Source organism: Sus scrofa, chromosome 14 (genome assembly GCF_000003025.6).
Source record: "Sus scrofa isolate TJ Tabasco breed Duroc chromosome 14, Sscrofa11.1, whole genome shotgun sequence".
Lineage (NCBI taxonomy): Eukaryota > Metazoa > Chordata > Mammalia > Artiodactyla > Suidae > Sus > Sus scrofa.
This window is the reverse complement of record NC_010456.5, coordinates 75,968,451-75,980,854: the sequence shown is the minus strand read 5'-3', so window position 1 is coordinate 75,980,854 and position 12,404 is coordinate 75,968,451. Positions and strand designations below refer to the sequence as shown.

General features: G+C 38.6%; 1 protein-coding gene across 6 annotated transcripts in view; it reads left to right on the top strand.

Annotated features, from left to right (window-relative positions):
• The window catches only part of ECD (ecdysoneless cell cycle regulator), a 33,755-nt gene that overhangs the window by 11,768 nt on the left and 9,583 nt on the right, over positions 1 to 12,404 (top strand). For 4 of the 6 annotated variants that reach the window (XM_003359230.5, XM_021074317.1, XM_021074316.1 and 1 more), the window contains exons 3-9: positions 200 to 317; positions 2,701 to 2,788; positions 2,904 to 3,082; positions 4,351 to 4,543; positions 5,827 to 5,955; positions 8,598 to 8,726; positions 9,900 to 9,985. In XM_003359230.5, coding sequence (XP_003359278.2) covers positions 200 to 317; positions 2,701 to 2,788; positions 2,904 to 3,082; positions 4,351 to 4,543; positions 5,827 to 5,955; positions 8,598 to 8,726; positions 9,900 to 9,985 — 922 coding nt within the window. The remainder of the gene's footprint in view (positions 1 to 199; positions 318 to 2,700; positions 2,789 to 2,903; positions 3,083 to 4,350; positions 4,544 to 5,826; positions 5,956 to 8,597; positions 8,727 to 9,899; positions 9,986 to 12,404) is intronic. The other 2 variants (XM_005671096.3, XM_021074320.1) reach the window with 1 other exon arrangement.

The following is a 12,404-nucleotide window of genomic DNA, read 5'->3' as shown; positions in this document are numbered from 1 at the left end:
CTGTATCCTATTATCTAGACCCTAAGCTCCTCAAGAGTAGGCTTCTTACATCCTGGTTAGGATTGCAGCCTCAGCTCCTAGTATAGTCCCTAGAGCATAGTCAGTCAATAAATGTATGTTTAATTGAATGATTATTTGTATATTTATTTTAACTGACAAATTTATTTGGTTTATATAATCTCTTTTCTTTTGTTTTTAGGAGGTGTTCCTGCTCATATGTTTGGCATGACAAAGTTTGGGGATAACATTGAGGATGAATGGTTTATTGTTTATATAGTAAAGCAAATTACAAAGGAATTTCCAGAGTTAGTAGCAAGGTATTGTAATTATTTAAATAATTTTAAAAGAATTAGGGAGTTCCCATTGTGGCACAGTGGAAATGAATCTGACCAGGAGCCATGAGGTGGTGGGTTCAATCCCTGGCCTTGATCAGTGGGTTAAGGATCTGGTATTGCTGTGAGCTGTGGTGTAGGTCGCAGATGCGGCTCGGATCCTGTGTTGCTGTGTCTGTGGCGTAGGCCAGCAGCTACAGCTCCGATTGAACCCCTAGCCTGGGAATCTCCATATTGCTGCAGGTGCAGCCCTAAAAAAAAAAAGGAATTATGTTATTGAAACTGACTATATTTTTATCCCTTTAGTAATTTTTTTTGTATTCTGGTGGAAATTGTACAAATTTGGGACATGACTTCTGTGTTTTCTTCCTTCTCTCTTGTGACTTCCTTTTCTTGAGGAAAAATTTAGGTATCATTTGAGAGTTCAACTTGCAAAACATTTCAAACAAAACCTTCCTATTTTAGGTTTTCCCTTTTTAAAATTCTTATTATGAAAGTTCAAATACACCATCAAATTTCTTGTGGGTCTTTAATATATATTTCACATATTTCTTTACTATATCTTCCCCTCTTAGACCATAGCTATACTTTTTTGAGGAACCATACACAGAAGAGATTTAAAGAAAAAACAGTGAACAATTATATAAATAGGAAGCAAAGTAGGTAATAGTACATTCTAGTTCAGTTTAAATTGGGAATAGAGAATTCTCTGTAATTCCCAAGTTATACCAGCAGAGGGCATTTCACCCATGTCTGAGTTTTTCTCATCAACCGCCTAAATTTTGGTCTTCTACCCACCCAGTCTTTTCCCCAGCAGAGCAAAAACAAAAACAACCACCACAACAACTTTGAAAACTTGTTATTATATCAGATTTTCAAACATACTAGAATAAACCCTCATGTACCTATCAGCCAGCGTCAATAATTATCAACTCCTAAATCCTGGTGATTGATATTTCATTTACTTCCTTCCCCTACTCTCCTATCACATAGCTGAATTATTTTAAAGCAAATATCCAGTACTCTACCATTTGATCTTTAAATACTTCAGGATGTATATCTAAGAGATAAGAACCCACACACTACTGTTAACCACACCTAAAAATAAGGTGTAATGATTTCTTTTTTTCTTTTTTTTTTTTTGTCTTTTTTTCTTTTTGCCATTTCTTGGGCCGCTCCCTCGGCATACAGAGGTTCCCAGGCTAGGGGTCCAATTGGAGCTGTAGCCGCTGGCCTACGCCAGGGCCACAGCAACACGGGATCCGAGCTGCATCTGCAACCTACACCACAGCTCACGGCAACACCGGATCCTTAACCCACTGAGCAAGGGCAGGGACCGAACCTGCAACCTCATGGTTCCTAGTCAGATTTGTTAATCACTGCGCCACGACGGGAACTCCATGATTTCTTAATAAAATTTCATAATTTTAAATGAACACACAGAGAAACTTTAGTTTCTATCTTCACAAGGATATTAAGGAGGGAGCAATACTTTTCATGTGCTGATTCTCATATTTATATATATAAAATGATACATACACATTGGACTTCTAAAGCTCTTTAATAAGCATCTACTGTCTTGACACTTAAATTAGAAAAAGGAAGAAGCTTTTCCTCTATGTCTCTGCCAGATTAATACTCCTAAAATAGGGCTCTTACTATTTTAGGGTTAGGGTTACTTCCTACTCTAAAATGTTTCATTCTTTTTATCTATAAAACTAAACCCATTCTCGTTGGTTCTGCCAACATTTAAAGCTCTTCACAAAATGATATAACTGTGCTTTTCTAATCTTTTTCTTTACTAGTTGTCAGTCTTTAAATATCTACTTTAAATTGCCACCTCCAAGGTTTTGCTTATGGTGTTCCCTCTCCCAAGAACCTTTTTCTCTGTATATCTCCACCCATTAAAGGTGGAAAAAAATCTAGAACAATATATATAATATTCTACCTTTTGTGTGATGAGAGGAGAAAAAAGAATTTATGTTCCTACTGACTAAACTACACGTAAGTGAACTCTAGAAGGACAATTGAGATAATAGTGGTGGGGGATTGGCATATAGATAGAAAAGTAGGAAGGAGATTTTTCATTGTTTAACTTTGAGTGTATTTTTTAAAAGTTTTAACAATGTGACTGACTGTATCACCTATTCAGAAATTTAAATTTTTAAAAAGTGATGCAATCATAGTCTTAAAGTCTCCTTCAGTGCTGTATGGTATCTTAAACATTTGCTTTATTATAGACATCTACACATGGTACATACTCATATATTTACCAGGCTGAAGGAGAAAATGTATTAGAACAAATCTGTTCTGATTATTAGCAAATGTGCTTTTTTGAATACAAAGTTGGAACTTCTTTTTGCATTAGGATTGAAGACAATGATGGTGAATTCTTGTTAATAGAAGCTGCTGACTTTCTGCCTAAATGGTTAGATCCTGATAATAGTGCCAATAGGGTAAGTATATCCAAGTTTGGAAAATTTGCAGAGGTGACTCGAGTTGCAGCATTTTTTACATGTACCTAGAGTTTGTCAGCGCCTAGTACAAAAACTAAAAGATATCATTTTGTAGGTGTTTTTCCACCATGGTGAGTTGTGCATTATTCCTGCACCAAAGCACCCTGGAGAAATATCCTGGTTACCCACCGCACCCCCTACAATGTTACAAGCATTGAATATAATCTCAACACACCCAGAAAAAATTTTGGCTTCAGAATCTATAAGAGCTGCTGTGAATAAACGCATCAAAGGGTAAGGAAAATAACACTTTCTTTGTTAGTCAAGGAGCCTTTTGATTTAGTGTAGCTCAAGTATTTCATTGACTCTAAAATTTCTTTCACCAGATTAATGCTGATTTTCATTGTCTTTGTCCTTCATGAAATTGACCAACAAATTTATGTGTTTTATGTGTACAAAAAAACAGATGTATCAGAGTTCCTTGGTGATTAGTAGGTTAAGGATCTAGTATTGTCACTGCTGCCACTTAGGTTGCTGATGTGCCAAGGGTTTGATCCCTGGCCCAGGAACTTATGCGTGCCGCAGATACAGCTAAAAAAAAACAAAACAAAACAAAACAAAAAATAAAAACAAAACACATATATCTTTTAATTCCCATTTAGAATATTTTTGCATTTATTTACCTTAGATATTGTACCTAAGTATTATGTACCTATACATAGGTAGAAATTTTCAGACCTTTAGAAATGAAAACCTAAGCGCACACAATGTGTTCAGGCTGTTTTTGTGGATCTGGGTGTATGTATGGGATTCTTTGACCTACGTGGTGGCTTAGGCTCTATTCAGAAGCGAATGCCTAGTCTAGTACTGTATTTGATCAGCCATTCAAATTTGAGTACCTGTTAAATGTTTTTTAGTTTTGGTAAACTTTGACCTTTTTTTTTTTCCTTTTTAGGGCCATACCTATGGCATATGGAAGTTCCCAGGCTAGGGGTCAAATCAGCGCTGCAGCTGCTCTTGTGGCAATGCTGGATCCCTAACCCACTGAGCAAAGCCAGGGATCAAACCCACATCCTCATGGATACTAGTCAGGTTCTTAACATGCTGAGCCACAGTGGGAACTCCCCGTACCATTTTTTTAGGAGAATTAAAGCTGATGTTATTTCCAAAAAATAGTTGTCGCATTTTGGTTTTGTTTTTATTGGATCACCTTCATCCTTTTACTTTATTTTCCATTTCTTTCCACTTTTTGTTTCCATCTCATCATCTTTTAGTATATACAGTAAAAGATACTGCAGTCTTTAGTGTATGGTTATTAACTGTGAAATGATATTCAGATTTTTAAATTCAGGAAAACACTCACAAGTCTTTTAGTGTATACAATAAAAGATTCTGCAGTCTTTAGTATATACAGTATCTTCATCTTCACTTTTCTTATCACTCTTTCCATCTCACTCTTGTCGAACCAAGATAAGATAAAATGTCAAGGGGGAAATAATTGATATAAGAATCCTAGATATTTACATGTCATAAAGTAAAAATAATTATGTTACCTATCACAGATACCCAGAAAAAATTAAAGCCTCCCTTCATCAAGCGCACTGCTTCCTTCCAGCTGGCATTGTAGCAGTGCTGAAGCAGCGCCCTAGATTGGTGGCTGCAGGAGTCCAGGCATTCTACCTACGGGACCCTATTGACCTACGAGCCTGTCGTATTTTCAAGACATTCTTGCCTGAAACACGAGTGATGACATCGGTAATATAGCTCTCTTGGTTGTTTAGTTTCTTTCACTGGAAAGACAATTAGACATTGTTTTTATTGTTCACTAGGAAAGATTTTGAATTTTGTTTCCCTGTAGCAAGTTAATACACATTTAAAAATTTTTTCTTTCCTCCCATCCAGGGGAGGAAGATTATAAGAGACCTGACTCCCTATTTTCTTTTTTGCTTTTTTATCAGGGCTGCACCTGCAGAATGTGGAAGTTCCCAGGCTGGGGGTCAGATTGGAGCTGCAGCTGCCGGCCTATAAAACAGCCACAGCAACTCGGGCTTGGAGCCACGCCTGCAACCTACACCACAGCTCACAGCAACACCATATCCTTAACCTACTGAGCAAGGCCAGGGATTGAACTCACATCCTCATGGATACTAGTTGGGTTCTTAAACCTGCTGAGCCATGATGAGAACTCCCTGACTTGCTATTTTCTTTTATTAATGGAAATTTCCAGGCTAATCAGAGCTGCAGCTGCTGGCCTATGCCACAGCCACAGCGACACCAGACCTGAGCCTCATGGGTGACCTATACCACAGCTCACAGCAACACCAAATCTTTGACCCACAGGGCAAGGCCACGATACTATGTGGCCTTGTCAGATGTCCTCACAGATACTAGTGGGATTTGTTTCTGCTGCACCACAGTGGGAGTGCCCCTAACTCCCTATTTTCTATGTCAGTGTTTCCTAGTTATTTGTGACAGTATTTTTCTTATTTGAGTAACTATATCATTCTTAACAGTAAAACATTTCATTTCTTCTAGAAAATTAAAAAAAAAATATATATATATATATTTTTTTAAATGGCTGCACTTGTGACATATGGAAGTTCCTGGACCAGAGAGTGAATTGAGCCACACCTATGGCAATGCTGGATCCTTTAACCTGCCAGGCCGGGGATCGAACTCACACCTCTGCAGCAACACAAGCTGCTGCAGTTGGATTCTTAACCCATTGCAACACAGCAGATATGCCAAGAAATATTCTTTAACATATACTCACCTAAACTGCCATGAATCGTCACTAATGATAAGAACTACCTTAATGATATTGAAATGTAGACAATGAAGGTAAATTTTATGGTATATGAGTTACATTTTGATGAAGGTGTTATTAAAAAAATGTAGGCAGTGAATAGATTGGATCTTCTTTGCATTTTATATGTATATGAAGCTCATAAATGAAGTTGTTGTTATTAACTATGAAATGATACTCAAATTTTTAATTTCAGGAAAAGACTCACATATTTTGTGTCCCAAATGTTCAGGTCACTTTCACTAAATGTCTGTATGCACAGTTGGTGCAACAAAGGTTCGTGCCAGACCGGCGGAGTGGATACAAGCTGCCTCCTCCATCTCATCCCCAGTACCGAGCCCATGAATTGGGCATGAAGTTGGTAATGTTGAACCAGAAATTTGTATTTTCTTCCTTTATGTCAAAGGGCTCTTAATAGAATAATGACAGAGCTTAGAATTCTGGAAATATATCTTGTTAATGTGAGAATACAGTAAAATATGGCATTTCAAAAAAGAAAGAAAAATAGATTATTCAGTCACTGAAGCCATCTGAAAAATTAAAATTGATTACCTCACGTCTATACAAAATAAATTCCAGTTGGACCAAATATTTAAAAGAAAAAATGAAACCATAAAATTTGAAAGAAAACGTAGGAAAACTTTTGAAAATCTAGGTAGGAAAGGCCTTTTTAAGCATTACTTGAAACTAGAAACCATAAAAGATGAGATTGATAAATTCGATTAGATAAAAATAAAGCCTATATAGCACAGAGAACTATGTCCTATGAAAAACTATCATAGAAAAGACTGTTTTAAAAAGAGTATACACACACACACACACACACACACACACACACACACACGGATAACTGAACCACTTAGCTGTATAGCAGAAAGTAACACGACATTGTAAACAACAATACTTACATTTTTTTAAAAAATTAAGCATTTCTGTGTGGTTAAAAAAACCATAAATATAGTCAAAAGACATTGAAACTTGAGACCTTAAAAAGAAGAAAAAAAAAAAAAGTTGATTTCTCTAATGTATAGCATTCCTACAATTCAATATGGAAAAAATTATATTAAAAATAATCAGAGGAGGGAGTTCCCGTCGTGGCGCAGTGGTTAATGAATCCGACTAGGAACCATGAGGCTACGGGTTCGGTCCCTGGCCTTGCTCAGTGGGTTGAGGAACCAGCGTTGCCGTGAGCTGTGGTGTAGGTTGCAGACTCAGCTCGGATCCCGAGTTGCTGTGGCTCTGGCTGTAGGCCGCCGGCTACAGCTCCCATTCGACCCCTAGCCTGGAAACCTCCATATGCCACGGGTTTGGCCTTAGAAAAGACAAAAAGACAAAAAAAAAAAAAACAAAAAAAAAAACAGAGGAGTTCCTGTCGTGGCGCAATGGTTAACGAATCCGACTAGGAACCATGAGGTTTCGGGTTCGATCCCTGGCCTTGCTCAGTGGGTTAACGATCCGGCGTTGCCGTGAGCTGTGGTGTAGGTTGCAGATGCTACTCGGATCCCAAGTTGCTGTGGCTCTGGTGGAGGCCGGTGGCTACGGCTCCGATTAGACCCCTAGCCTGGGAATCTCCATATGTTGTGGGAGCCGCCCTAGAAAAGGCAAAAAGACCTAAAAAAAAAAAAAAAATCAGAAACCATAAACATTTCACAAAAAAGGAAATACAAATGATTTTTAGTTTAAATATATGAAAAGACGTTGTGTTGCTCATAATAAAAGAAATGCAATTTAAATCTACAAAATAGTGTTTTTCAGCATTTGATTGGCAAGTATCCAGAAGTTTGAAAATATATACATAGAGATATCCTCAAACAGTATTGATAGGAATATAAGTTGATTCAGTCTCTTAGAACAGTTTATCTCTTTCCATCAACGTTTAAAATGCACAAACCTGAGTTCCCGTTGTGGCGTAGCAGAAAACAAATCCGATTAGGAACCATGAGGTTGTGGGTTTGATCCCTGGCCTCGCTCAGTGGGTTAAGGATCTGGCGCTGCCGTGAGCTGTGATGTAGGTCTTGGAGACTGCTCGGATCCCTAGTTGCTGCAGCTGTGGTATAGGCCGGTGGCTACAGCTCCGATTCAACCCCTAGCCTGGGAGCCTGGGAACCTCCGTATGCCATGGGTGTGGCCCTATAAAGACAAAAGATAAAAATAAATAAAATGCACAAACCCTTCGCTCAGCATTTTCACTTCTAGAAACTTGTCCTCCATATATTTTACGTATGCACAAAGCCATTCGAGGATACTCATAATAGCATCATTTGTAGCAGTAGCAAGATACTGGGAGCAACCTAAATGTCTGTTAGTAGGGGGATAGTTATATACATTATGGTTTCTCCATGAAGTGAGATAGATAAATTTATATGTGCTCCTGTGAAATGATCTCCAAGACATAACACTGAGTGAAAAACAAGTTTCAGAGCAGTGTGTATATTGCCATTTCGTGACAAAAATGAAGGAGTGGGAGGATGTATATATGCAGATACACATATCTGCTTGAATGTATAAATTATTTCTGAAAAGACATATAAGAAATTGGTAACAGTAGTTTTCTCTCCAGTGATCAGGGAAGCCCTCTATTGGAATTTTGTCATGTGCATTTCATTTATTATTTTTTTTATTCGAAGTACTCTTAAAATGAAGTGATTCCCTTTACCCTACCTGAGACTATGCTTAGTTCATTTATAATTTCTGTTAGACAAGAAACCTTTTACAAGACTTTTTTTAAGCAAACAAGTTTAAATTTCTAGTCTTTTAGCCAATGAGAAAAGAAATCTCTTTGAAGAGAATAAGAATCTTTGTTTTGTATTATTTGCTTTTTCCCTTTATAATTTTTAGTGATATGTAGAGATTATGAAACCTGGAAATAAAGTCAGATTTTTTTCATAAAATTCAAAAAGTGTTTGAAAGTCCGCATGCTCACGTGTCCAGTCACCTAGTTATTGAGTATGGTTAAATGGAAAGAAAATAACCTAATAATAAAAATTCTCTCTTTTCCTCTAGGCTCATGGATTTGAGATCTTATGCTCCAAATGTAGCCCACATTTTTCTGACTCCAAGAAATCTCTTGTTACTACTTCACCGCTCTGGGCTGGCTTCCTTGAAAGCCTAAAAAAGAATGATTACTTTAAGGTAGGACTTACATATTTTAAATTATACAATCTTCGGAAAATCCAGTGATTTACAGTTCTTTGGTCAGTATTAAATGTGTGACATAATTGTTTGGTGGTACCAAACACCATACTAGTTTGGTGGTAATGAGGGGATGTTTATAAACTGCTTCTAGTATTTTAGAAAAATTAGTAACATTGGTGTAAAGTGGTCAAAGTTATTATTTGTATCAGATGAACACTTGATAGAAAGATAGGATAGAAATGTTAGTTGAGTTCCCATTGTGGCTTCACAGTTTAAAAACCCGACTTGTATCTATGAGGATGCAGGTTCGATCCCTGGTCTTGCTCAGTGGGTTAAGGATCCAGCATTGCTGTAAGCTGCAGCATAGGTTGCAGATGCAGCTTGAATCTGGCTGCTGCAGCTGTGGTGTAGGCCAGCAGCTGCAACTCTGATTTGACCCCTAGCCTGGGAACTTCCGTATGCCGTAGGTATGGCCCAAAAAAGAAAAAAAAAGAAGGAAACGATAATTAAGGTGGGGGTTATGTTATTTTTTTGGTTCTGTACTTTGTTTTTATAAATTACTAATCATTTATTTCTTAATAACCAGTTTAACAGAAAACCTTCAAAGTTGGAAAGAGGCCCTTAATGGTGAAAAGGACTAGGGATCTCTACATCTAACCTAGTCCCCTTTTGTTTTTTTTTGTTTGTTTGTTTGTTTGTTTTTTTTGTCTTTTGTCTTTTTGTTGTTGTTGTTGTTGCTATTTCTTGGGCCGCTCCCACGGCATATGGAGGTTCCCAGGCTAGGGGTTGCATCGGAGCTGTAGCCACCAGCCTACGCCAGAGCCACAGCAACGCGGGATCCGAGCCGCGTCTGCAACCTACACCACAGCTCACGGCAACGCCGGATCGTTAACCCACTGAGCAAGGGCAGGGATCGAACCCGCAACCTCATGGTTCCTAGTCGGATTCGTTAACCACTGCGCCACGACGGGAACTCCCCTAGTCCCCTTTTTTTAAGGAACTGGAATTCACACAGGTACAGCAATGGCAAAACAGGAACTAGGACTTAGGTCTCAAGATTTTTGAACAATGTCTTATATGGCACATCACCTCCCTGAAAGTTGCTGGTGAGCAGGTTATTTTAATGACACCATGTATATATTATTCTGATAGGCATTACTATTTTTTTAGGGATTGATAGAAGGTTCTGCTCAGTACCAGGAAAGGCTAGAAATGGCGAAGAACTACTTCCAGCTCTCCATAAACCAGCCAGAAAGGTGAGTTTAACACTACTCGAACATGGCAGCAGAGTGATAACTTGCCAGAAGTAAGTAACTTACTTTTGAGATAGTTGCAGAAGTTGGAGTTTCCATATTTAGCATTTAGTGGCAGGGCTCATGACTCCTGAAGGATCTGGGGTTGGGGTTTGGAGAAGAGGTGTTATAGATGATTGCTGGCACTGGCAGCTACTACCACCACCATCACCATCATCACCACTGTCATCACAACCACCACCACCATCATCATCATTTAATGGCTAACATTTATTGAGTGCTTACAAAGCATAGGCCACTTTATTTGATCCCCTTTACAGTCCTGTGAAATAAGTACAATTATTATCTTCCCTATTTACAGCTGAGAAGCTGAGGACAAGAAAGATTAAGTACTTATCAAAGGCCAAAGGTTACACAGCTAATAAGGATTTGAACTCAAGCAGCCTGATGTTGAGCCATGTGCTTAATTCCCATGGGCGTTCTGGGCTATGCTTAGCTTTTTAAGTGGATCTGAAACATAGAATGAAATAGGCTTCCAAATCAAATCTCATTCTAACCTGCCATACATGTTATGAGGGAAGAAAGAAATGAACACAGGGTTGGAAGTAAATGGCACCCCTTTAAAATTTGATAAAATTGAGTTTCAGTTTGGGTAACGGTGGAGTAACATATCAGACCAACCCCCTGCTAATTACAATGATAAACCCTGGATAGAATATAAAAAACAGTTCTTTGGGAGTTCCTGTTGTGGCTCAGTGGAAACAGACATGACTAGTATAAATGAGGATGCAGATTCGATCCCTGGTCTTGCTCACTGGGTTAAGGATCCAGCATTGCCGTGAGCTGTGGTGTAGGTTGCAGATGTGGCTCAGATCCCACCTTGCTATGGCTGTGGTGTAGGCTGGTTGCTGCAGCTCTAATTCCACCTCTTAGCCTGGGACCTTCTCTATGCCGCAGATGTGGCCCTAAAAAGCAAAAACAAAAACCCCAAAAAACCCAGTTATTTTCAAATAACACTGGAGAACAACAAAAAAAGGCAAAAATCAGAGGGAATAGGAGTTCTCATCATGGCTCAACAGAAACAAATCTGACTAGCATCCTTGAGGACACCGGTTTGAGCCCTAGCCTTGCTCAGTGGGTTGAGGACCTGGCCTTGCCATGAGCTGTGATGTAGGTTGCAGATGCAGCTTGGATCTGATGTTGCTGTGACTGTGGCGTAGGCCAGCAGCTACAGCTCTGATTCGATCCCTAGCCTGAGAACCTCCATATGCCATAGGTTTGGCCCTAAAAAGACAAAAAAAAAAATCAGAGGGAATAAGACTGTTGAAAGAAGAAAATCACATTTGACTTGTCCCTTGAGGACACTTCTAGTCAGTGTGATGCAAAGAAAATGGAGCTCAAACAGAAAGTCATGTTGGGCTGAGGAATCAAAGGTCAGAATATGAGTATTGGGAAAAATTCAGTTTATGTTTGCAAAATCGAATTTTAGATACTTAAAGTTGTTAAATAACGTGAAAGAAATAGCCTTGTGTATGTTACGGTTCAAAAGTTCCAAGTTATGTGTCAGTGTATTTTTCATTCTGTTTGGGGCAATTTTTTTTTTTTTTTTTTGTCAGACTAATCTGGATTTGAACACCAGTCATTTTGCCAACATGACTCTTTTTTTTGTCTTTTTAGGGCCACACTCATGGCATATGGAGGTTCCCAAGCTTGGGGTCATATCAGAGCTGTATCTGCTGGCCACAGCCACAAACATAGTATTGCTGGATCCAAGCCACATTTGTGACCTACAGCACAGCTCACGGCAACACCAGATCCTTAACCCACTGAGCAAGGCCAGGGATCCAACCTACGTCCTCATGGATGCTAGCCAGATTTGTTTCCATTGAGCTACAGTGGGAACTCCCATAAAATGTTCTTTGAAGACTGCATGAAGCAAAATTGATGCTGAGAGAACTCTAACCATAATGCCTGAGGTGGTAATGACTTTACAGCAGTCTTTACTCTTTCATAAGTGTCTAGGGATGTCTTTGTTTCATTCCCATCAATTTTATGGCAGTAATTAATGGAAAAGAGGATGCCTTCTTAGGGTATCATTTAAGAAAACTTGGGAAAGAGAGTAAAGGAGGTGGCCCTCATAGTTAGGGAAATCTCCCCCAGATGATTCCTGTCACCTTTGGAGACCACTCCGTTGAGAAGCGTTACCTTAAGTGTTGGGTTGAAGAGAAGTTAAGAAATTGGAGAGGCACATATGTAGGAGAGTTAAGGCTTCTCCCACAAAATATGTAGATTGGTGGTTGGGTAGTTCTTTTTAAATAAAAGGTTTACTGTTATAGAAGTAACATATTCATTCATTATAAAAAAATATAGAAGGATTTTGGAAGGAAATGTATACCATAAAGTAAACCAATGTTATCATTTT